Source organism: Gorilla gorilla, chromosome 6, assembly GCF_029281585.2.
Source record: "Gorilla gorilla gorilla isolate KB3781 chromosome 6, NHGRI_mGorGor1-v2.1_pri, whole genome shotgun sequence".
Classification (NCBI taxonomy): Eukaryota; Metazoa; Chordata; class Mammalia; order Primates; family Hominidae; genus Gorilla; species Gorilla gorilla.
In genome coordinates this window covers 167957421-167982725 of record NC_073230.2, presented here as the reverse complement: position 1 = coordinate 167982725, position 25305 = coordinate 167957421, and the positions used below count along the sequence as shown (strand labels likewise).

At 46.5% G+C, this 25305-nt stretch overlaps 1 protein-coding gene across 2 annotated transcripts in view; it reads left to right on the top strand.

Annotated features, from left to right (window-relative positions):
- VIPR2 (vasoactive intestinal peptide receptor 2) overlaps positions 1-25305 on the top strand; it is a 114526-nt gene that overhangs the window by 60399 nt on the left and 28822 nt on the right. For both annotated transcript variants that reach the window (XM_019030582.4, XM_055347582.2), the window contains exon 5: positions 23186-23283. In XM_019030582.4, the coding sequence (XP_018886127.1) occupies positions 23186-23283 (98 nt within the window). The remainder of the gene's footprint in view (positions 1-23185; positions 23284-25305) is intronic.

The following is a 25305-nucleotide window of genomic DNA, read 5'->3' as shown; positions in this document are numbered from 1 at the left end:
GGAAGGATCTAATCATTGTTCATCACACATTCGGTGACCCATTGATACACTGGGAATGGTCTTGAGCCACCCTTCATGATAGCTGCCTCTCTGTCCATCTGGGAGCAGGTCTATCTGTCTGTCTGTCTGCCTGCCTGTCTGCAAGTCTGTCTGGCTTTCTGCCTATCTGCCTGTCTGTCTGCAGGTCTATCTGTCTGTCTGTCTGTTTTCAGCACAGCCTATTCTACTGCCTTAGACACCCAAAGGAAATGGGTGAACAGGTAATTAGGATGAATTCAGAATGCTTCTCTCTCATAGAAACATTCTTTTTTTTAATTATACTTTAAGTTTTAGGGTACATGTGCACAACGTGCAGGTTTGTTACATATGTATACATGTGCCATGTTGGTGTGCTGCACCCATTAACTCGTCACTTAGCATTTGGTATATCTCCTAATGCTATCCCTCCCCCGCTCCCCCCACCCCACAACAGTCCCCGGTGTGTGATGTTCCCCTTCCTGTGTCCATGCGTTCTCATTGTTCAATTCCCACCTATGAGTGAGAACATGCGGTGTTTGGTTTTTTCTCCTTGCGATAGTTTGCTGAGAATGATGGTTTCCAGCTTCATCCATGTCCCTACAAAGGACATGAACTCATCATTTTTTATGGCTGCATAGTATTCCATGGTATATATGTGCCACATTTTCTTAATCCAGTCTATCATTGTTGGACATTTGGGTTAGTTCCAAGTCTTTGCTATTGTGAATAGTGCCGCAGTAAACATACGTGTGCATGTGTCTTTATAGCAGCATGATTTATAATCCTTTGGGTATATACCCAGTAATGGGATGGCTGGGTCAAATGGTATTTCTAGTTGTAGATCCCTGAGGAATCGCCACACCGACGTCCACGATGGTTGAACTAGTTTACAGTCCCACCAACAGTGTAAAAGTGTTCCTATTTCTCCACATCCTCTCCAGCACCTGTTGTTTCCTGACTTTTTAATGATCACCATTCTAACTGGTGTGAGATGGTATCTCACTGTGGTTTTGATTTGCATTTCTCTGATGGCCAGTGATGATGAGCATTTTTTCATGTGTTTTTTGGCTGCATAAATGTCTTCTTTTGAGAAGCGTCTGTTCATATCCTTTGCTCACTTTTTGACGGGGTTGTTTTTTTCTTGTAAATTTGTTAGAGCTCATTGTAGATTCTGGATATTAGCCCTTTGTCAGATGAGTAGATTGCAAAAATTTTCTCCCATTCTGTAGGTTGCCTGTTCACTCTGATGGTGGTTTCTTTTGCTGTGCAGAAGCTCTTTAGTTTAATTAGATCCCATTTGTCAATTTTGGCTTTTGTTGCCATTGCTTTTGGTGTTTTAGACATGAAGTCCTTGCCCATGCCTATGTCCTGAATGGTATTTCCTAGGTTTTCTTCTAGGGTTTTTATGGTTTTAGGTCTAACATGTAAGTCTTTAATCCATCTTGAATTAATTTTTGTATAAGGTGTAAGGAAGGGATCCAGTTTCAGCTTTCTACATATGGCTAGCCAGTTTTCCCAGCACCGTTTATTAAATAGGGAATCCTTTCCCAATTGCTTGTTTTTGTCAGGTTTGTCAAAGATCAGATAGTTGTAGATATGTGGCATTATTTCTGAGGGCTCTGTTCTGTTCCATTGGTCTATATATCTGTTTTGGTACGAGTACCATGCTGTTTTGGTTACTGTAGCCTTGTAATATAGTTTGAAGTCAGGTAGTATGATGCCTCCAGCTTTGTTCTTTTGGCTTAGGATTGACTTGGCAATGCGGGCTCTTTTTTGGTTCCATATGAACTTTAAAATAGTTTTTTCCAATTCTGTGAAGAAAGTCGTTGGTAGCTTGATGGGGATGGCATTGAATCAATAAATTACCTTGAGCAGTATGGCCATTTTCACGATATTGATTCTTCCTACCCATGAGCATGGAATGTTCTTTCATTTGTTTGTATCCTCTTTTATTTCATTGAGCAGTGGTTTGTAGTTCTCCTTGAAGAGGTCCTTCACATCCCTTGTAAGTTGGATTCCTAGGTATTTTATTCTCTTTGAAGCAATTGTGACTGGGAGTTCACTCATGATTTGGCTCTCTGTTTGTCTGTTATTGGTGTATAAGAATGCTTATGATTTTTGCACATCGATTTTGTATCCTTAGACTTTGCTGAAGTTGCTTATCAGCTTAAGGAGATTTTGGGCTGAGACAATGGGGTTTTCTAGATATACAATCATGTCATCTGCAAACAGGGACAATTTGACTTCCTCTTTTCCTAATTGAATGCCCTTTATTTCCTTCTCCTGCCTGATTGCCCTGGCCAGAACTTCCAACACTATGTTGAATAGGAGTGGTGAGAGAGGGCATCCCTGTCTTGTGCCAGTTTTCAAAGGGAATGCTTCCAGTTTTTGTCCATTCAGTATGATATTGGCTGTGGGTTTGTCATAGATAGCTCTTATTATTTTGAGATACGTCCCATCAATACCTAATTTATTGAGAGTTTTTAACATGAAGGGTTGTTGAATTTTGTCAAAGGCCTTTTCTTCGTCTATTGAGATAATCATGTGGTTTTTGTCTTTGGTTCTGTTTATATGCTGGATTACGTTTATTGATTTGTGTGTGTTGAACCAGCCTTGCATCCCGGGGATGAAGCCCACTTGATCATGGTGGATAAGCTTTTTGATGTGTTGCTGGATTCGGTTTGCCAGTATTTTATTGAGGATTTTTGCATCAATGTTCATCAAGGATATTGGTCTAAAATTCTCTTTTTTTGTTGTGTCTCTGCCAGGCTTTGGTATCAGGATGATGCTGGCCTCATAAAATGAGCTAGGGAGGATTCCCTTTTTTTCCACTGATTGGAATAGTTTCAGAAGGAATGGTATCAGCTCCTCCTTGTACCTCTGGTGGAATTCGGCTGTGAATCCATCTGGTCCTGGACTTTTTTTGGTTGGTAAGCTATTAATTATTCCCTCAATTTCAGAGCCTGTTGTTGGCCTATTCAGAGATTCAACTTCTTCCTGGTTTAGTCTTGGGAGAGTGTATGTGTTGAGGAATTTGTCCATTTCTTCTAGATTTTCTAGTTTATTTGTGTAGAGATGTTTATAGTATTCTCTGATGGTAGTTTGTATTTCTGTGGGATCGGTGGTGATAGCCCCTTTGTCATTTTTTATTGTGTCTATTTGATTTTTCTCTCTTCTTTATTAGTCTTGCTAGCGGTCTATCAATTTTGTTGATCTTTTCAAAAAACCAGCTCCTGGATTCATTGATTTTTTGAAGGGTTTTTTGTGTCTCTATTTCCTTCAGTTCTGCTCTGATCTTAGTTATTTCTTGCCTTCTGCTAGCTTTTGAATGTGTTTGCTCTTGCTTCTATAGTTCTTTTAATTGTGATGTTAGGGTGTCAATTTTAGATCTTTCCTGCTTTCTCTTGTGGGCATTTAGTGCTATAAATTTCCCTCTCCACACTGCTTTGAATGTGTCCCAGAGATTCTGGTATGTTGTGTCTTTGTTCTCGTTGGTTTCAAAGAACATCTTTATTTCTGCCTTCATTTCATTGTGTACCCAGTAGTCATTCAGGAGCAGGTTGTTCAGTTTCCATGTAGTTGAGTGGTTTTGAGTGAGTTTCTTAATCCTGTGTTCTAGTTTGATTGCAGTGTGGTCTGAGAGACAGTTTGCTATAATTTCTGTTCTTTTACATTTGCTGAGGAGTGCTTTACTTCCAACTATGTGGTCAATTTTGGAATCTCACTGAGCGGGTGGGGCCGTGGTTGGGGCGAAGGTCAGTCCCCACCTGCATTTCTGTGTTTATTTGACAATTCTTCCCTTGTGGTCTTTCTCTGAGTGGAGCTGAGAGTGCAGCCATTCAGCATTCCTGTCACCACCCATCCTTCCTCCATGGACACTGAAGGCTTCAAAGTGGGATCTCAGTGGGCCCTCCAGGTTGTTGCTTGGTTCTCACAGAGACCATTTGCTGAGTCAGTGGGCACTGGAGTGGATACAACACCCGAGAGAGGTGGTGGATGTTACTCTCAGGAGGATAACACCTAGCGTCCAAAAATGCCACCTGCCCAGATTTAACCAGCTCAAAAGATAAAATGAGTCACAGTCTGATTCAGATTGTATGTTTCCAAGCCCACCTGCATTTTCCTGGATAACGTGTAGTTGGGTTTACATTTTTCCCGAGTTACTTATGTAGGCACAACACGATGCAACAACGTGCTCCTCCTCAGCCATGAATAGCCCGAGGCTGTGTGGTTGCCTAATGTAAATCTGGCTCAACAGTGGATAGATCTTTGCTATAACTGTAAATATTTTGCAGTAAAAAAGACCCCTTCCAACAAGACTCAAATGCAGACTTTCGTTGGCATCTTTTCCAATAAACTAAGTCTCCAAGTTCTAATGTATGGGGCACATTGCCTTCTTTAGGAAGCAGATCACAGAAAACTTCTTAGATCTGGTGGAAATAAGCTTTTGAATATTGCATTAGTGCCTTACAGTGTTGAACCATGTCATGATTACCTAAGACAAGATAAACATGGGGATGTCTCATTTCAGGAAGCAGTGCTACAGGAAAGCTTCCTCCTAAATTAGGCTTCTACATGGTGTGAGCAATCAGGTATTTGTTAAGAGATATTTCTACGGAAACAAACAAAAAAAAGGTTACTAGTTGGAACAGATTATAAACTCAGTCTCTCAGTTCAGAGGGAAGCCGGTTGAGATTTATAGATTTGAGCTGGAATTATCTTTAGATGGTAAAATGATGGGGGGGGGGGAAGTTTCAATGTGAACGATTTTCCTGATTTGCAGTTTGAATGTCCCAGGCAATATCACCAGGTGTTCCAGTGAGCTCTCTAAGTGGCCCACACAGGAACAGGCATGAATGTTGTCCATGCATGAACTGTGGCAGCGATTTCTCTGAAGTTTATATCAAATTTTCCAGTTTCAACTTGCAGGGAGTGAGGGAAAGGGCAGTTTTATTTCTGGTGATTCCAGGTCAGAAGAGTGAGGGAAAATTGGAAATGTTCATTTCGAAAGTCATAGCCAGACATTTTGGAGGAAAAAGGAAAAACTCAAGTTCCAGTCCAGGTTAGAGGTACACAGCAAACCTCAAAGACATTGAACAGGGCTAGAATCTGATAACAGGTACACCTTAGTACCTCAAAGACATTGAGCAGGGCTAGAATCTGATAACAGGCACACTATAGTACCTCAAAGACATTGAACAGGGCTAGAATCTGATAACAGGCATACTATAATACCTCAAAGACATGAACAGGGCTAGAATCTGATAACAGGCACACTGAAGTACCTCAAAGACATTGAGCAGGGCTAGAATCTGATAACAGGTACACTGTAGTTTTCTACCAGAACACAACTTTTGTCTCTTCAGTCACCCCAATTCCTACCAAAGATAATCATACTAAGACTAATCTGTTTGCAAAATCAGTCTAGTCTCATTAAACTTGGACTGATCATTTATGTAACTGCATCAAGGATAATGGTTCAAGGCACATTCTCAAATATGACATTCCAGTCAAAGTTTTGGTGATAACCAAAGGGGTTATTAGCTCCATAAAGTCAATCTCTACTCATTGAAACTGTCTGGTAATAAGGAATCTCAGATTAGACTTTTAAAAGCCGCTCCAGGCCAAGCAACCAAGCCATGGACTTGCACAATTTTGTAAAATGGAGATAATTTAACTAGTAATAAAAGTTGTATGTCTGTATTATAACAAATATTGACAACCCTGAAGGTATATCCTTTTCTTTTTTTAAAAAACTAAACCAACAATATTCTTACTTACCAAAGATTATCCATGTCACATGAACTTAAAAAACATTTGAGTAAATTCCTGTTTTTCTGAGAGTTTTAGAATTACTTATACAAGTGCTTATTTTTGTTTGAGCCAATTAAATAGAGCTCTTTTATAAATTAATTTTGGAAATGCCATCCAGAGGTTAAAAAAAAATACACATGTCATAAAGATAGAGATAGACAGAGATCTTATAGCTTCCATTTAGAAATTTTAGTCATGTGTCTGGTACAATAATACAAAACTTGCTAGTTTATAAAAGAATAGCTGGATCCAAATTGTGTTTCTGGCAGACAAAATAATTTGCTCAAATGGCTAAAGACTTTTTTACTAAAGATTTTTCATTTGTGCACTGTAAGGATTCTTTTGGAGAATCATTTTGTCTTTTAGAAGCTTCTGCATAACAAAGAAGGCATTTCACTGTCTCTGAAAAGACGAAGATCCTCTGTCTTCAAGGGCACCCCTAAGCTGATCTATCTTACTTATGGACTTACACGATCTGCAAGCAACAGTTTTGTTTTTTTCTTTTCTAATGTGTAAATGTTAAAGGTTCCCCAAAGTGGCCATGGCAGTTCCAAATTATCCTTTTTTAAGTTTACCCATTTTTCCAAAAACGCACAAGATCCTGGCCCACGGAGGATTTTGGACCAGGTGGAACCCGTCTTTGCCTTAAATTACCCAGACATGAACAGCTGTTCCAAAACAGTTCAGCTGTTTCTTCCACTTCTGTACAGAACAGGGTGACCCACCAAGAAGGTTCAACAAAGATTACTCAACAAAATGGGCAAGCTCAACACAAAGGGTGTGGAGATTGGATCCTAGAGACTTACCCTGGACTTCCATGCCCCGTGAGAAAGCAGTAAATGCAGTAGGTCCGTGGGTGCCGGCCCTGGGCTACTCACTGATGCAGCGGGTCCGTGGGTGCTGGCCCTGGGCTACTCACTGATGCAGCGGGTCCGTGGGTGCCGGCCCTGGGCTACTCATTGATGCAGTAGGTCTGTGGTGCCGGCCCTGGGCTACTCATTGATGCAGTGGGTCCGTGGGTGCCGGCCCTGGGCTACTCATTGATGCAGTAGGTCTGTGGTGCCGGCCCTGGGCTACTCCCTGATGTGGCAGGTCCGTGGGTGCCGGCCCTGGGCTACTCCCTGATGCAGTGGGTCCGTGGGTGCCAGCCCTGGGCTCCTCACTGGCCTCAAGGCTCATCAGGGGTCTTCCTTGGTTCCCACTCCTGACACTAAAAATATGATATGAAGATTTTATTGAGTGAGAAACAAACTGTTTGCAAATAGGGAGACTTCAAAGCCAAAACTGGTAAGAAGCTTGTCTCATGGTTACAGCAAAGTTTATATGCTATGAAAGAGGAAGTTCATAAGCTTAATTCTCATTGGTTAGGTTGAGTAAATTACTTGGGTCACTAATTGGCTACAATGTGCTGAGGTGTTTCAACAAAGAAATAAAGCTCAAAATTGGTTTACAGTTTAAGTGGGTAAATGGACATCTGTAGATTTTGAGCTGAGCTGAGGGTAGGCCATTGACTCACAGGCAAAGGTCAGTTCTAGCCTCCATTTTTATTCTTATTTAACAGTGGTAATGGGAGGATCCTAAACTTTTCAAAAGCATCTGCAAAGGCCACATGTAGTCATGTAGTCTAAGGCTAACAGAACAAGAGGTTTCTTAGCCTGTCTTTACACCAAAAGCCAAGCCAAGCTATTTAAATATCAGCTAAATAAGGTATTCATTGAGTTCACTTTTCATAGACATAGAGACACTCCTATTCCAAGTTACCTGTCTCATGGCACCTCGAGCATAATGGGTACCCAGTTTTTCCTACATGTTCTTTGGTCTCTTTCTATTGGCTTCAGAAAAACGAGTTCTTTTTTTATCTGGGTTTTTGTTTGTTTGTTTGTTCATTGTGACAGAGTCTCACTGTGTTGACCAGGCTGGTCTCAAACTCCTAGCCTCAAGCAATCCTCCCACCTCAGCCTCCCAAAGTGTTGGGATTACAGGCATGAGCCACTGCTCCCAGCCAGAAAAACAAGTTCTTATAGATTTCTAGTCATAAGAACAATTTTTAATAGTATATTATCTTAGTCTATTCACATTGCAATAACCAAATATCATAGGCTGGGTGACTTATGAAAAATGGAAATTTATTTTTCAAGCTTTGGAGGCTACAAAGTCCCAGATCAAGGTGCAGCCGATTCCTTGTCTGGTAAGGCCACGTTTCCTCTCACGATGCTCCCACACGGTGGAGGGACAAGGGGCTCTAACCCTGTTCATGAGGGCTCCACCCTCACAACCTGATCACCTTCCAGAGGCCCCACCTCTTGATACCATCGCCAAAAAGTTAAGTTTCAACATAGGAAATGACGTCCTGAGCAAGCTGAGTCTTTCATACAGAAATGGGTCTGTCTCCCTTTTATTTGGATTTCTCTTCTGTTGCTTGGGGACGTGCTTCAGTTTCCTCACTTTAGGTCCAGAACATTTTCCACTCAGTTTATTCCTAGATATTTTACACTTTGTGCAGCTCTTTTGAATGAGGCCTGATTAAATTTACTTGATAGTTTTACTGATTATTTCTGTTGACTTCTCTTGATTTTTCTGAGTATGGACTTACCTGATCCACAAGCAACAGTTTTGTTTTTTTCTTTTCTAATGTGTAAAAAATTTCATTTTGCATGTTTTATTTTATTGATTAAAATGTGAAAAACATTTTGTGGTAGAAGCAGGAGTGGACATTGCTAATGTTAATGAGAAATTTCTAGTCAGGGCTCTGATTCCATCAGCCCCCAGAATTGTGTGCACAGTTGTCTGTCTGTGCACTCATGCCTGTGTGCATTTTCTTCCTGTAGAAAAAAAGATTCCACGTCTCCCTTAGATGGACAGACAGCTCCACAGCCCAGAAGAGGCGTAGAGTTCTGCCCTGGGGCTCCCCCACTCCATGTGGCACTGCCTGTGCCTGAAAGGAATTGTTCTAATGAGACCTAAGAAATTATAATTCTATTCAATTAAAAAAAAAAAAGGATAGGCTGAGCACGGTGGGTCACGCCTGTAATCATAGCATTTTGGGAGGCCAAGGCAGGCAGATTGCCTGAGCTCAGAAGTTCAAGACCAGCCTGGGTAACATGATGTAACCCTGTCTCTACAAAAATTAGCCAGGTGGGGTGGCACACACCTGTAATCCCAGCTACTCGGGAGGCTAAGGCATGAGAATCACTTGAACCCGGGAGGCAGAGGCTGCAGTGAGCCGAGATGGGGCCACTTCACTCCAACCTGGGTGACAGAGCAAGACTCTTGTCTCCAATAAATAAATAAATAAACAAGGACAAGTGAATATCAACTGGGATAAGCATTTTTTTCATTGACATATGGATGCAGTATATTGTACTAATTGCAAGCATGTGTCATCTTTGCATCCTGGGGAAAATCTACTTGATTGAGGTGTGTGTATTTAGTATACTCCTAAATTGATCTTCTTTTATCCTTGACATTTTGAGATTTTTCCTTTTGTATTTATAAGTGAAATTAGTCTGTAGTTATTACTATTTGTTTCAGTATATTGTCTGCTTTTGACATCAGACTTATGCTAGCTTTAAAAATAAGATGTTGTGCTTTTTCTTTATTTGTTACTATGTTCTGGAACAATTTTTATATCCTAGGAATAATGTGTACCTTAGAAGATGAAAAGAACTCACCTGTGAAAACTCCTGAGTTCACTAACATTTTTACAACTTATATTTCACAGACTTTTAAAAAATAGCTCTTCTGGTTATTGGTGTTTTTAGGTTTTCCTTAAATCTGTTCTGGAAATGTATACAGCCCCAGAATGTTACCATTTCATTGAAGTTTTGACTTTGTTAGCACAGAGCTGTGCATCACACTTTAATTAAAATGTGTAAAATAATGTTCCTCATTATTTTTCTTGTTTTGATATTTCATAAATATATCTACTCTATTAGGCTATACCAAAAAAGTGGGTTATTATAAATCTGACCATTTTTTAAAACTTACTCTCCTTAATAAATATTTCCTGAGTATTCCTGTGTGCCAACCACTGTTCTGGGCATTTTGGATATACATCAATAATTACAAAACCAAGGCCCAGGGCCTCATGGGCCTGTCGTCCAGGAAGGAGGTAACTTTCTGTGTCTTTCATTTTTGTGCTCTTATTATTATAATTTCCTTCTTCTTGCTTTCCTTGACTTGTTTTATCATTTTTCGGGCTTTTTTAGTTGAATGCTTTATTTTCTTATTAAGAAAGGTATTTAAGGCTCTAATTATGCCACTGACCATAATTTTGACAATGTTTTGAAATGTTACCATTTTCTCTTTTTCAGATGTTTACTGTTTTTCTAGTTTTAATTTTATTTTTTGAGTTTATTTGGAAAATAAGTTGACTGTTAATTTTCTTGTTCTTTAAAATTTTATAGTCATAAGTGTCATTCTGCAAGCTTTAGAGACATGGGACTCTGGATTTTGTTGCCAGTCTAGCGATGTGTGTTTTCTTACCTGCCAGTACCATCGTACCTTCATCCAGCAGGTGCTGCAGGGTTCCCGGCCGTGCTGTGTGCGGTGTGACTGCACTTTTCATGGCTCCTTTGTATATTATGGATTCTAGTTTACCAGAAGTCTCCTCTGGATCTAAAGTTAAAGAGAAAACTCTTTGCACCTGTTCTCCTGTGAACAGTCTTTCTGATTTGGATGGGTTCACTCATTGCCGCTGAATTGAACTCCTGTTCTGGACACTCATTGCCGCTGAATTGAACTCCTGTTCTGGACACTCATTGCCGCTGAATTGAACTCCTGTTCTGGACACTCATTGCCGCTGAATTGAACTCCTGTTCTGGACACTCATTGCCGCTGAATTGAACTCCTGTTCTGGACAAGGAGGGGGCCTGGGCCTTGGGATGAGGCTGGTGGGGTTGTGGGTCCAAGCGCCAGGCACAACTGAGGAACCATGAAGAACAGAACACGATGCCCATGGAAAAGCCAGTGCCAGGGAGATGCTCAGAGCCAAGACTCTCTCTGAAGGCCCCAAATGGGGACAGGCACTCTCTGAGGGGTCCAAGGCCAAGGGTCTGCCTGGGGACCCAGGAGGAAGGAAGCCAAGATGGGAGGCTGAGCCGGGGAAGGTTCTGGAGTCCAGAGGGAGAGGCCTCCTAGGAAGAGACCTTCTGTGCAGTTCTTGAAACTGCTGAGCTGGCTTGGCCACCTCTAATGAAGATAAACTTCACCTCACAGTGAAGATGGAAAAGTGTGCACAGTTCCTCATGACCATGTTCTAAACATTGGTGCTTATTAGAGGAGGTTGAATGAATGTCTGTGCAACCCAGAAAAACCCTGGAAGTTGCTCGACCCACCTCCTGCAACACAGTAGCCTGGTGGTTTTCTTGTGAGTTGCCTCATGTTTTTAAAAACTGACTACAGGAAGGTCTTGCCAGTAATGACCTGCGTGGTGAAGCCACAGTCAGCCAGTCTGTGGGCGTGCCGTTTCGTATGCTGCTGGGCCACGCTGCTGAGGTTCTGATGGGACCTTCCCACCTGCGCGTGCTTCAGCACTCACCGCACAGTCTGCTTTGCTTCCCCAAGGCCTTAATGGAGGCATTTTTGCAAGAAACCAAATAAGCCTTCTTAAATGCTTGAAAGCACGGGATGTGTAAAATCAAAACCAGCTTTAAGCAAACTAATATAATTTGCAATGTAGCCCTTTCTATTCTTCTAGTGAAGACAAACACAAATTTTAATTCATATTCATCTCACTTTCTAGCTCATTTATTGTCTTCTGGGACAGTTCCCAAAACAGACTTCCTGTGGTGAAGTACAGGCCGAGTGACTTGTGGGGCCCTTCTGTCAGTAACGGCCGTGCTTCCCACAACGCCTGACGTGCTGTCTGCATCCTATTAAGTGTCCATGAATGTCCTGGATAGAATGAATTAAACTAACCAAGGATACCAAACACATTCAGCAAGAAACACAAATCTTATATGAGAAACTGGGCATAAACAACTCCCACCACAAATCATCCCAAAACGCTAAATAAAACATAACAATAATCCTTTAAAATGTGTAGCTGGGATTTCAAGAAAGTAAGAAAATCTAAAAAAAAAAAAGAGCTGAGAACCAGAGTGACTGCAGTGGCAGCACCAGGCCCTGGGGCGTGTGCGGAGTCCTCCGTGTGGCCCTGGATGCAGGGGTGGCTGCTTGGAATCTGACCCCGGGACAGCAGGAAAAATTGCCTTATATGCCTTTGCTTTCCACAAAGAAGATTTTTAAAGTCCTTCCCAGGAATCTCACGATGAATATGCCCTCCTAAAGGGCAAGTTCCTTTTTACCCTCAGTACAGAAGCCCTGAGCTGAGACTTTGGCGTCAGCTGTTGCTGAGTGGGCAGCCCTGGGGGGTACCGGGCAGAGCAAACAGGTTCTGTCTGGAGGGAAATGTCCACCAGGCCTCACAAAATTCCCATGGGTAAACTCCAAACATCAGCTCACATTCCGGGTTGACAAACTACAGAAGGAAAAAGCACCATGAAAAAGAATCAGCCAACGACAGACAGTAAAATTACACCCAATCTTCAGCTCAGGAAATCATCAGGCACCAAAAGGAAATAAATGCATTTAAAATGTTTTTTAAAAGGGGGAAGTGGGGGTGAAAGTGTGAACCAGAAACAAGATACTCTAAAAAGTATGGGTTAGATGAGTTTCCCTTATTTGGGGGGAAAAATGGAGCAGATGCATTAAACAGCATATTAGACACGATGCAAAGAGGGTTCTGGACCAGGAAGGATCCGTACAAAGAAACCAGCCCAGGTGCAGGCAGAGAGAGGGACAGAAAACAACAGGGTTGGAGACCAGGATTGACCAAGGCCAGTCACAGGCTTAGTAGAGGTTTTCCAGAGTTTTTGTGAGGCTCCAATCCTCAGATTCGAAAAGCCTGAAGACCCTAAATACAGTGAATAAAAGGAAATATCTGGCCAGACAATTGTGGTGGGTCTGGAAAGTTCTGGAGACAAGAGATGGATTCCGCACACGTGAGGAGGAGTGCAGCAGGTGCATTGTTGTCCGGGACCTACAGCCGTTCGTTCCCAGGAGTGCATACCCGGCCAGACTGCACGTGGGTTCCAGAAAGCAGGGACTGGCAGGGTCCCCAGCCAGCAACCCTCACTTGGAGTGCCTGGAGAAGGTAGTTCAGGGGAAACTGGACACAGGAGGAAGAACTGACAGGAAGAAAAAGTGAGCAGGGAGAAAGGCCCCCATGAGCCCTGAGCACAGTCGCTGAGGCGGTAGTGAAACTGGAGACAGGTGGAGTGGACACCGCACAGCCAGGAGCCTGTGGGGAGATGGAAACCCTGTGAGGAGTACCTGCAGATTAAGGCTGCCCAGTGAGGTACCGGAACCAGAACGGTTCACACGGCTCATGGTACTGCACAGCCCAGAGACGGGCCTGCCGGCACCCACTGAGATTTTATTCCCTTGCAGTTCTCTTTCTGCTGTTAGTAGCTGCGTGTCTTCCTTATATTGTTTTCTATGCTTTTGGTAGGTTTGAAACACTGTTTTCTGACTGTTTAGTCTGAACTCTGATCACAAGATAATTGGTGAAGAGCTGCCATTCCACTCTGGTCCCCGTGGGAATGTCTCAGGAAATTGGAAAGGGGACAGTGGCCTCAGTCACAGCTGTGGAGATGCCTTCAGAACCCTCCTCAGACCCTGCCTTCTTTCTGAGGCCGTGCTGTTGCACCCGCCGTCCAGAAGTGCCACTCCTACAACGAACGTCACAGCAGCCAACAGGGGGATCTGCTTTCTCCCTCACACTCAGGCCTGCCCTGGCCCCAGCAGGCTTTGTCATGGGTGCCAGGGCTGTCTGCGCTGACTTCAGAATTGAACAAGAGAACAGACAACCCACTTCTAAACACACTTGCTGTGGAACACAGAAGGCTGGCCGTGTGGGAACCCTCTTCCTGCATTGAGCCTTCGCTGTTGGCTAATTAGAAATGGGTCACGGCTGCTGACAGTGTTCTAGGGGAAAGAGCGCTGGGTTTGAGGTCAGATGGCTTTGCATTAATGCTGAGTGTGCTTGATTTCTCTGACAGATTTTAATTAGTTCTATTCCCCTTAAAGGAAAAACATGTGAAAAGAGAGGGGCTGTTTTTTTAAAAGGCCTTGAGTCCCAAAGGCAAGAACCCTGGGGCTGGGCTGATTCTCCCCTCTCGGAAGTGAGGACCTGCTGCTTTGGGTCTTAGCACACTGTCTACACACTGTTGGGGCAGGGTTAGTAATACTCGTATCTAAGGCCAGGTTCTAGGACGTGCTTGATATTTTCAGTAAACACACCACTGGCCTCAGTGTTTTTAAATTTCTGAGCCAGTTGCTGTTCACTTCTGGAGTTGGGTATGGGCAGCTCCCCTGCAGTTAGCATGCAGGAGCCGCAGCCTGGATTGCTCAAGAAGGACCTCTGCAGAGAGGGGCTAGCGGCCCCTGCAGCACCTGCCCTTCCTGCCCTGACAGTGGCTCTGCCCAACCACAAACCATTGCAAGTGACAGCAGCAAAGTACCTGCTTCCTTTAGGCAAGCCCAAGTGATAGCCTTGAACCTATGAGATTATCTTTCGCCCTTCTCCTTGGCCTTGACCGGATCTTGGTTCCGGGGAAAGAACTTGAAGGTCTTTCAAATCCTTCTTTCCAACATCAGTGCTGGAATTAACTTCTGCTGTGACCCAGCCGCTCCCTGGAATTGCAGCTGTTAGTTTAGGCCCTTTCTGATCATGAACACTTCGTGCTGGATTATTCTTTCTTTCTAGTAGGAAATCATGGTGTTTTTAGAATCCTGTAATGATCAGAGCTATTGTACGTTCCTCAGATTTAATATACCCACATTGAGCGGAGCATTTTCTTGTTGCGAGGAAATCTGAAAGCATTGAGCTCATGGGATGAGTGTAGCTTCCAGATGTCAGGCCGGCGCCAGCTCCTCATGCACGCTGGGTTCTGGGCCGTTGGTGGAAAGGTTAGTGCTGTTCAAATAGATCATGCTTTATAAGTTCTGGGCATTGCCCATGGACCTGCCCCCACACACCTGGAATCCAGAGCTCTGTGTTGGGAATAAATCCTATAGCTGCACAACAGAGGTGATGACTTTCAAATGGGTCAGAGCATCCGCTTGACTGCCCTTTATGTGAGACTGGAAAATACACACATGCAAATGTTAACAGAGTGAAGGTGCTCATGTGGGTGAATGGTGGTCGTATGGTCTCTGTGCCAACAGAACTGTCTACGCTGATGGGAACGTTCTTTATCTGCTTTGTCCAGTGTGGCAGCCACTGGCCACTTGTGGCCTTGAGCACCAAAATATGGCTGGTGCAACTGAGTCACTGGTGTGTCAATTTTATGTAAGTTTAATTAACTTCGATCTCAGTATCCGCACATGGCAGGCACGTGCTGGAGAGCGCCAGTGCTCACTCACAGGAGAGTTCCACTCAGTGTGGATCTTGGTTTTCCTACTGAGGTTTAACAAGGCAAAAAAAAAAAAATCCCCCTTCTAAAACTGTATTAATACATTAGTTTCCCAGATCAAAATTGATGTCAACCTTGATTACCTGAACTATTTGAGGAGTTATACTAACAAATTTAGTTTTCTTGCTAAGTATTTATCAGTATTGTCTTTCTAAAATGTGTTAGCCCACCACTGAGGCTTTGTAAGTAGTAATAAGCATAGGGAAACTTGCCTTGAAATATCATCACTGAGCTCTAGTTCTTGCACCACAAAGATGCAGGGAGTGGAAGCAATTCAGACAAATCTGCTTGGTCCACCAAGCCATCCCAGAGCAGAGGCTGTCCAACTAGGCCAAGTGGCCTCCCAGAATGCCATGGAAGGGTTCAGGAGCAATTATCCTGGAATCCATGGGATGGTGCCCTGAATCCCACAGAATGCTGCAGGAGCAGGCATCCTGGAATCCCATAGATGGTGCGGGAACAGGCATCCTGGAATCCCATGGACGCTGCAGGAGCAGGCATCCTGGAATCCCTTGGACGCTGCAGGAATAGGCATCCTGGAATCCCACGGACGCTGCAGGAGCAGGCATCCTAGAATCCCACGGATGGTGTGGGAACAGGCATCCTGGAATCCCACAGACGTTGTGGAAGCAGGCATCCTGGAATCCACGGACACTGCGGGAGCAGGCATCCTGGAATCCACGGACACTGCAGGAACAGGCATCCTGGAATCCCACGGACGCTGCGGGAACAGGCATCCTGGAATCCCACGGACCCTGCGGAGCAGGCATCGTGGAATCCCATGGACAGTGCGGGAGCAGGCCCCTAAAGGAAAACCTGCCCCAGCAGCCCTCTTTTAATCTCTAACACATGTTGGGTTAAATGAATTTGCTTCACCTGCGTTTTCTGTCTCAGGGGAGGTCAAATCTCACAGCTCTGTGCTCTGTGTGGCTTCTTTCATTCCCTAAACGCAATGTGTGGGTCAGCCCTGAGCACTCTGTAGTGGACACTGTGGTCGAGAACGTAACCACAGGTGGGCCAGGGGCCACAGAGAAACCAGGGTACTTTCTGGGCGGAGGGTTTCTGAGACGGGAGGAGCAAAGCACTTTCAATAACTGTGTCCCTGATGTCTTCTCGTTTCCTGTGCGATCTCAAGTTCTAAAACCTTAGTGTTGAAAAATTTTCCTGGTCAATCTGATGGTCTTTTTATGGGAATTTGAGTTCATAAAAAATGTTATTGTACATGCAAGGAACAGTGTGTCGATTCAGGGTTCAAACAGGACACTGCTGGCACACGCCAAGGATAAAACTGAAAAGAGCTTAAACGCAGAGAATCCTTACAGAGGTCTGGGCAGTCGCGGAGCCCTGTGAGAACTGTGCAGCCTCCACTCTCCAGCCACGGGAAGCCGGAACCCTGGCCAGAGGGGCAGGGAAGGGACCCGAGACACCAGGGCTTGACGTATTTGAGCAGCCACGGAGGGCCAGAGCCTGGGGTGGCCGCCCTCCTGCCCCCATCTTCTGCGGGTTCCTCCTGCAGCAGCCACTGCAGGGGAGGGGAGGGAGGGAGATGGGCGGGCAGAGGGAACAGCAGCATGACGCTGTCCAGGGCTTTCTAAATCCAGGGGTTGAGATCCTAGAACAACTCAGAAACACAGACACATCCAGACACTTCTCTCTCAGCTCTCAGATCTTCCACTCCCCAGGGATCAAGCCTTTAGGAGAGCCAAGAAAGCCTTAGTTCAGGAGGAATCGTGTGGGGTTCCAACACCGTGTTGTGATTTCCGCCCTCCCAGCTTTCAGAGAGCGGTGCAGTGGGCCCGCCATGGCTCCAAGTCCCACGGAGTTCCCACCACCTGCTTCTGGAAGGTGGCCAGGTTCTCGGTAGAGGTGGCGATGCAGAGTCTACGTGGGGAACATCAGGCCCTGCAAAGCTGAGACAGGAGCTTCCTCCACACCTCATCAAAGCCTGTCTTGCCAGGCATGGAACCCCGGGCCTCTAGGCCAGGCCTCTGCAGGGACTGAAGGAGGGAGGGTCGGTGCCCCAGCACACAGCTGTGCACAGGCAGCCCCGGGGCCATGTGGTGCCAGAGCTGGGGTGAAGGCCGGGCCAGCAGAGGGTCCTGGATGCGCCTCAGGACTGGACGCTGACCTGGCAGGACTCAGTCAGCACCGACTGCTCGGCCTCGAGAGAGCAGCCTGGCCGGCCTCTGTGCCACTGCACCCAGGACCCAAACCCAGGCCTCTGTACTCCTGCTGCTGACAACCTCGAAGCCCCGCCCGACAGCGGGTGGCTGCTGCCACCTTCAGCCCAGCACCCAGCTCGCCGCCCCGACTTGAGACCACAGTTCTGGTCTCGTCCATTTTCACCCCGCCATCATCCTCACTCACAACGAACCCTGACACTGCTGACTCAGGAGCCGCCAGTTCCACTCCGTCTCCGTCCCTTCCTGCATCTCTCCCTGCCACGGTCCCGTCACGGAGGGTTCTGCACAGAGGGGCAGCCGGGGGTCCTCCGTGGACCCGCTCGAGCCCACGGGGCCCAGGTGCAGGGTCGCCTCAGCCAGGCCCCAGTGGCTCCGGGGCAGGGGACCCGGGCTCCCGTGAAATGCGGGAAGAAGGAGCCCTCCTGGCCCGGCGCGTGGGGCCGCCCCTCTCCCACCCCAGCAGCCGCATCGCCTCCTTTCTGCTCCCTCCGCGCCCACCCACGCCAGGCGCGGCTTCCCCATCCAGAATCACATGAGAGGCGTTTTTGTCATTGAATTTCTTGGTGAACGCCCCGGGCCTCAGTGCTGCCTGAGCCTGAGGAAGTCTCAGGGGACGCCTCTGGCCTAGACCTTCCTCTTGAACCCCAGCCCGGTGTGAGCACCGGGTGCTCCACGACCCCCGGACCCCGCCAGGCCCCCCAGATCCAACCAGGACCCCACATCCTGCCAGGAACCCCAGACCCCACCAGGACCCCCGGACCCCACCAGGTCCCCCAGATCCCGCCAGGCCCTCTGACCCGCCAGGAACCCCAGATCCCCCCAGGACCCCCGGACCCCACTGAGAGGTGACAGCATGCTGGCAGCCCTCGCTCGCTCTTGGCGCCTCCTCTGCCTCGGTGCCCACTCTGGCCGCGCTTGAGGAGCGCTTCAGCCCGCCGCTGCACTGTGGGAGCCCGTTTCTGGGATGGCCAAGGCCAGAGCCGGCTTCCTCAGCTTGCAGGGAGGTGTGGAGGGAGAGGCGCGGGCGGGAACCGGGGCTGTGGGGCCAGCGCAAGTTCCGGGTGGGCGTGGGCTCGGCAGGCCCCGCACTTGGAGCGGCCGGCCGGCCGGCACTGCCGGCCCCAGGCAGTGAGGGGCTTAGCACCCGGGCCAGCAGCTGTGGAGGGTGCACCGGGTTCCCCCAGCAGTGCCGGCCCGCCGGCAGTGTGCTGGAATTCTCGCGGGGCCTCAGCTGCCTCCCCGCAGAGCAGGGCTCGGGACCTGCAGCCCACCATGCCCGAGTCTCCCCCCCACCCCGCCTTCCTGCACCGCCTAGCCTCCCTTACAAGTGCCGCCCCCTGCTCCGTGGCGCCCGGTCCCATGGACCACCCAAGGGCTGCGGGCACACAGTGCGAAACTGGGGGCAGCACCGCCTGCCACCCGGTGCAGGATACACTAGGTGAAGCCAGCTGGGCTCCTGAGTCTAGTGGGGACGTGGGGAACCTTTATGTCTAGCTAAGAGATTGTAAATACACCAATCAACACCCTGTGTCTAGCTCAAGGTTTGTAAATGCACCAATCAGTGTTCTCTGTCTAGCTAATCTAGTGGGGACTTGGAGAACTTTTGTGTCTTGCTCAGGGATTGTAAACCCACCGATCAGTACCCTGTCAAAACGGACCAATCAGCTCTCAGTAAAACAGACCAATCAGATCTCTGTAAAATGGACCAATCAGTAGGATGTGGGTGGGGCCAGATAAGGGAATAAAAGCAGGCGGGGGAGCCTGTAGAGACAACTGGCTGGGTCTCCTTATACGCTGTGGCAGTGGTGCTCTTTTGCCCTTTGTAGTAAATCTTGCTGCTGCTTGTTCTTTGGGTCAGCACTGCTCTTATGAGCTGTAATACTCGCCGGGAAGGTCTGCGGCTTCACTCCTAAGACCAGGGAGACCACAAACCCACCGGGAGGAATAAGTGACTCTGGGCGGGAGGAATGAACAACTCCAGAGAGGGGCCGCCTTAAGAGCTGTAACATTCACGGTGAAAGTGCAGCTTCACTCTTGAAGCCAGCGAGACCGCGAACCCACCAGAAGGAACGAACTCTAAACATGTCCGAACATCAGAAGGAACAAACTGGGGACACATCACCTTTAAGAACTGTAACACTCACAGTGGGTCCGTGTCTTAGTTCTTGAATTCAAGTCAGTGAGACCAAAAACCCACCAATTCCGAACACCCGGCCAGGACCCCCAGACCCGAGCCCGAGGCTGGCGCTGCTCTCACCTCCGGGCCGCTGTGGCTGTGACTTGCCGGGGCTCAGGCTGAAGCCTTCGGGGTGTCCTTGCCCTGTTTTTCTCCCATCTCCGTCGGGAAGGCCCGCGGGCCCCCATCAAGTCACTGTTGGGATCCGGCCAGTTGTCGTCTGCTTCACACCCGCCGGCGCCCCATGGCCACACCGCCGCCTGACGACCCCACACCTCGCCCTTTGCAGGGCCCTCAGGACGGGGCTCCGCAAGACCAGGCTTCTCAGGACGGGGCTCCTCTAGAGGCTTCAGGCTTTCCGCCCTCCCGCCATCGACTCCAGACGCGGCCGCCGCTCCCCTCCCACCGGGATCTCAGAGCGGCAGGCTTCTCCCGCTAGCAGTGCGTCCCAGCCGGCCTGGCTTCCCCGCACAGCCGCGCACCGAGCTTGATCCCGGTACTCCGCCGCGGCTCGCCCTCTCGCTGAGTGTGAGATCCAGAAAGCCGTCTTTCCCGTCTGTCGGCTTCTCCCACTTTCTCAACCCTGGTGGGCGCCCAGTAAATACTTGTTGAATGAGTAAGGGTGGAAGTATGGATTATTTTTCACTTTTTTTCTTTTTTTTTTTTTTAACTTTTTTATTTGCGACAGGTCTTCACTCTGTCACCCAGGCTGGAGAGCAGTGGTGTGATCACAGCTTAGGCAGCCTCCACCTTCCTGGCACAGGTGATCCTCCTACCTCAGTCTCCTCAGTAGCTGAGGACCACAGGCACGCACAACCACACCTGGCTAATTATTTTTCTGTTTTTTTAATGGAGACGGGGGTGTCACTCTGTTGCCCAGGCTGGTCTCAAATTCCTGGGAGCAAGCAATCCTCCCACCACGGCTTCCCAAAGTGCTGGGATTTTGCAGGTGTGAGCCACCAAGCCCAGCCTTTTTTTTTTTTCAACTTTTATTTTAGATTCAGGGGGCACATGTGCAGACTTGTTACCTGGATATATTTCATGATGATAAGTTTGGGGTCTGACTGATCCCGCCACCCAGCTACAGAGCATGGTACCCAACAGTTTTTTCAACCCTTGCCCCTCCCTCCGTTTCTCCCTCCGTTTCTCCTCCCTGAGTACCCAGTGTTTTGCTGCCACTTACGAGAACACGTGGTATTTGGTTTTCTGTTTCTGTGCTAATTGGCTTAGGATGATGGCCTCCAGCTGCCTCCATGGTGCTTCAAAGGACGTGATTTCAGTCTTTGTGGCTGCGTAATATTCCATGCTCTATATGTACCACATGTTCTTTATCCAGTCCACCTTTGATGGAGACGTATTGATTCCATGTCTTTGCTTTGTGAATAGGGCTGTTGATGGGCATGTCTTTTTGGTAGAATGATTTCTGTGCCTTTGGGTTTATACCCAGTAATGGTATTGCCAGGTTGAATGGTAGTTCTAAGTTCTTTGAGAAATCAGCAAACTGCTTTCCACCACAAAGTGAAGGTGGTGGTTATGTGATGTGAGGGTGGCTGTTAGGTGAGGTGAGGGTGGGTTAGGTAAGGTGCAGGCTGTGGTAAGTTGAAGTGAATATAGGTTAGATGAGTTCAGAGTGGTGGTTAGGTGAAGTGAGGTTAGTGGTTAGGTGAGGTGAAGATGGGTTCCATGAGGTGAGGGTGGTGGGTAAGTGAAGTGAGGATGGGTTGGATGAGGTGAGGGTGGTGGCTAGATAAAGTGAGTAAAGTGGTTAGGTGGAGATGAAGGTGGTTGTTAGGTGATGTGAGGGTGGCAGTTAGGTGAGGTAAGAGTTATGGATAAGTGAGGTGAATATGGTGGGTAAGCGAAGTGAGTATGGGTTAGATGAATTGAGAGTGGTGGTTAGGTGAGGAGTGGTTAGGTGAAGTGAAGTTGATAGGTGAAGTGAGATGGTGGTTAGGTGAAGGAGATGGTTAGATGAATTGAGAATGGTGGTTGGATGAGGTGAGGGTCATGGTTAGGTGAAGTATGGGTTAGATGAGGCTTGAGGTGAGGGTGGTGGGTAACTGAAGTGAGGATGGGTTGGATGAGTTGAGAGTGGTGGTTAGATAAGGTGAGGAGAGTGGTTAGGTGAAGTGAAGGTGACTGTTAGGTGAAGGAGATGGTGGTTAGGTGAAGGGGATGGTTAGATGAATTGAGAATGGTGGTTGGATGAGGTGAGGGTCATGGTTAGGTGGAGTATGGGTTAGATGAGACTTGTGGTTAGGTGAGGTGAGGGTGGTAGTTAGGTGAAGTGAGTACGGGTTAGGTAAGTTGAGAGTGGTGGTTAGGTGAGGTGAGGGTGGTGGTTAATGACATATTCTCATGAGTGGAGTCGGGAAGGATGAGGAATAGCAAGGAGGAGGGATCTGGCCAGGACTACTCTGTGCTCTTCTCTGAGCTGTCCTAAGTAAGCAGGGCCGAGGTTCCCAAGAAGAGATTCCTGCAATGCAAAGTAAATGGGTTAATATGTTCTAAATGATTAAACAGTAAAGTTATAATTAAGAGCCAAACTAATAAACAAGAGCATAACTTTCTGAGTTTTGCCTTAAATTTTGTATTGCAAAATAACTGAGGTTTGGTTGTACTTATACGGACTTAGGGCCTCTTGGCAAAAATAAAATTCATCACATAAGCACATGTGGATTGTTTCCCTCTTTATTTTATAGGAATTAGCTTTATCAAGAAAATGCAGACCAGGAAGCGGCCTTTGGGAGTGGCGAGTGATGATGATGCCCTGCAGGTGTTGCTGGTTTAGTGATGCTGATGCCCTGCAGGTGTTGCTGGTTTTTATCACGACCGGCACTGGTTTTCCTTCTAGAGGACCCAGTTCTTTTTGTGTAGGATTCCCTGTTGTCATAGAACTCCCTGTGATTCTGCCACCATGATGATCACGAATTCCTCCTGTACCTGATGATTTTGTGGAGATTAAAAGTATCAAGCCATGAACCTTGCTAAACCAAGAAATGTTAAGGAAATAAAATTCCCAAGATACTGCAGCTCAGCAGCTGGCTCTGGCTTAGGCAAGTACCTCTGTCTGGAACACCTCACCCTGTGCCTGTAAGTAATAGTGTTTAACATACTCAGACCTGTGTGTCCACCTGAGCTCATCCAGGAGCGTCAGAAAGCTGGATGTGCTGCCTCGGAGACAGACTGAGCTCTCTTTCTGAACTTAGCTCAGCGCTTCCTTCCTTTGCTTTCCCTGATGGTGGCGGGTCGTGTTCCCTCCAGACAGAGGTGCTTTACAGGAACCATCCAAAGTCGTTCATGATGAATTATAAGAAAAAAGTGGAGGTTCCGAATCGTGGGTGTCATTTTTTGGTTCAAAATGGAGGTGGAATTATAAAGCGAGACTATCTCGTGCCTTCCAGGCAGGCAAGAGTCCTTCATGGCCAGAGCACAGGGCTGGATTCTGGAACCATTCCTGTTGTCTGGTGTTGCTGGTCACCCTCAGCTTACAGATCTGTTTTCTTTCTTTGTAGATCACATTTTATATTCTGGTGAAGGCCATTTATACCCTGGGCTACAGTGTCTCTCTGATGTCTCTTGCAACAGGAAGCATAATTCTGTGCCTCTTCAGGTAAGGAGCAGAAATTAGTAATTCTGCAAAGAATACAAGACAAGCAAAGTTTCCATTTAGGCCTTCTAGGCGCCACCCAGCCTGGAGCCCTCTGTGTGCTAAGCCGATAAGACTCCCTTGGAGAATGCTGCCATTAAATATGATGTTAACATTTACATTTTTATTTAAATACTCTGCATTTATTATGGAAAGAGATAATGCTGACCTTGGATAGGAACTCAGCTCAGCTATCATTTATTAAATACTTAGCCATTATGCAAATGCTTGGAAAATACAGAAAAAATATGATCTCACCCTTGCCATCCAGAAGCTCCTGTGTTTTAGCTGTAGGTGCTCTATTAGAGAGATGCTACGATGTGTTTAAGAACATGAAGGTGGAGTCAGGCTGTCTGGGTTCAAATCCTGGGTCAGTCTCTTAGCAGCTGTGTGACCTTGGAAAAAGTACTTAACTTGTCTGTGCTTCTGTAATGTGTGGAGACTAAGAAGCCCCCTTCAGAGGGCTGTTGTGAGAACTTGATGTGTCGGTAGATGTGAAGGGCTTAGCATGGCACGTGAGGTTGTGATGAGGGCTTATTAAATGCTGCCCACTCTTCCCTGGCAGTGAGGTGAGATGGCCCCTGCACACCTGCATCTTTAGTGGGTCTCTTGGTAACTAATGATGACATAGTACAGATGATTTGACCAATCAAATCATTGTTCATTTGGGTTGGGGGTAGAGGTTTTGGTCCCAGAACAGCAGTTTCTCTATAGGAAGAGCTCTGGTGAATTAGGATTAAATCTGTCTTACGTATCATTAGCACTAAATAAAATGGAGGCTATTCAGCTTATTCTATGTATCAATCACTACGTATTTTATTTCCCTTTGCTAAAATGTAATCGAAATGTTTGCCAGTATGTCAGATAAAAATCAATGATAAATGGAATATTTCTGGACCCTAACAACAGTCCATTAGGAGATCCATACTTGGAAGTGTAAAATAAACAAGTTAGGAGTGGTTGAGAATCCAGCTAAGAAACCCAGCAAATGTAATTGAGCTATGCTTTTTATTGTTCAGGCATCTCAACTATGGTTGGTAATTCTCAGAAAGAATAAGTCTACCTTTAATACAGGGCTGCACTTTGAAAAGTGAGGAAGGCCTATCATATTCTAGTTATTTTTAAAATCTGGTACAATATTAATATTTGTTCTATTATACTCTATATTTTATGGAGTATAATATTTTACTATATGTTTATTATTTTACTGTATATGTTTAAATTTTTAAGTTGCTAAAGAGAAAGAGGAAAACTTTAAGGAGGTTAGCTGACCCAGGGAAATTGAATCTGAAAATTTTATCTTATTTTCCTATATTGAACAATCCCTATTTTTTACACACATCCGTTTCCTTCACATATGTACAGCATGACATATTTAATTAGGCAACCCAAGAGCATCAGGAATTATCCTGCCTATGAACACTGATCCTTTAGGGCACAGAGCACACCCCTCCATCTGTAGGCATCGTTCGTCACCTGCCTGTGGCACTTCTGAGCTGAAAAAAGTGCATGTCTGTGCTGGATGTCATTCTGCTGGTGACCACATAGTGTCCACAGCTGGTGTGCAGCTCTAGGCTTGGGGCTCATCCCACGTCCTTCTGTCAGAAGCAGGGTCCAGTGCCACTTCCTGAGAGCTGTGAGAGTCTGTCAATTCTAAAGTCCGAATTATAAAAATAACGTGCTCCATTGTCTCAGTAATTATACCCAGGAAGCAGAATGCTTTGCGGGCATTGAACATTTCTTCTCCAAAATAGCCCGATAAGCCAAGAAAGCCTTCAGTAGCCATGTTCTTATTTTATACATGGGAAATGGAGCTACTTACTTTTTAGAACACATACCAAAGTGCAGCGCTGACGCTCACAACAAATACAGGACCAGCTTTGTAGGGGAGTTATCCTATGGTGACAGCTGCCCGTGACCCAGGGACTGACGGCTCCAGTCCATGCCGGTCCAGCAGGGTCCACAGCACGGTTGCTCCTCAAACAA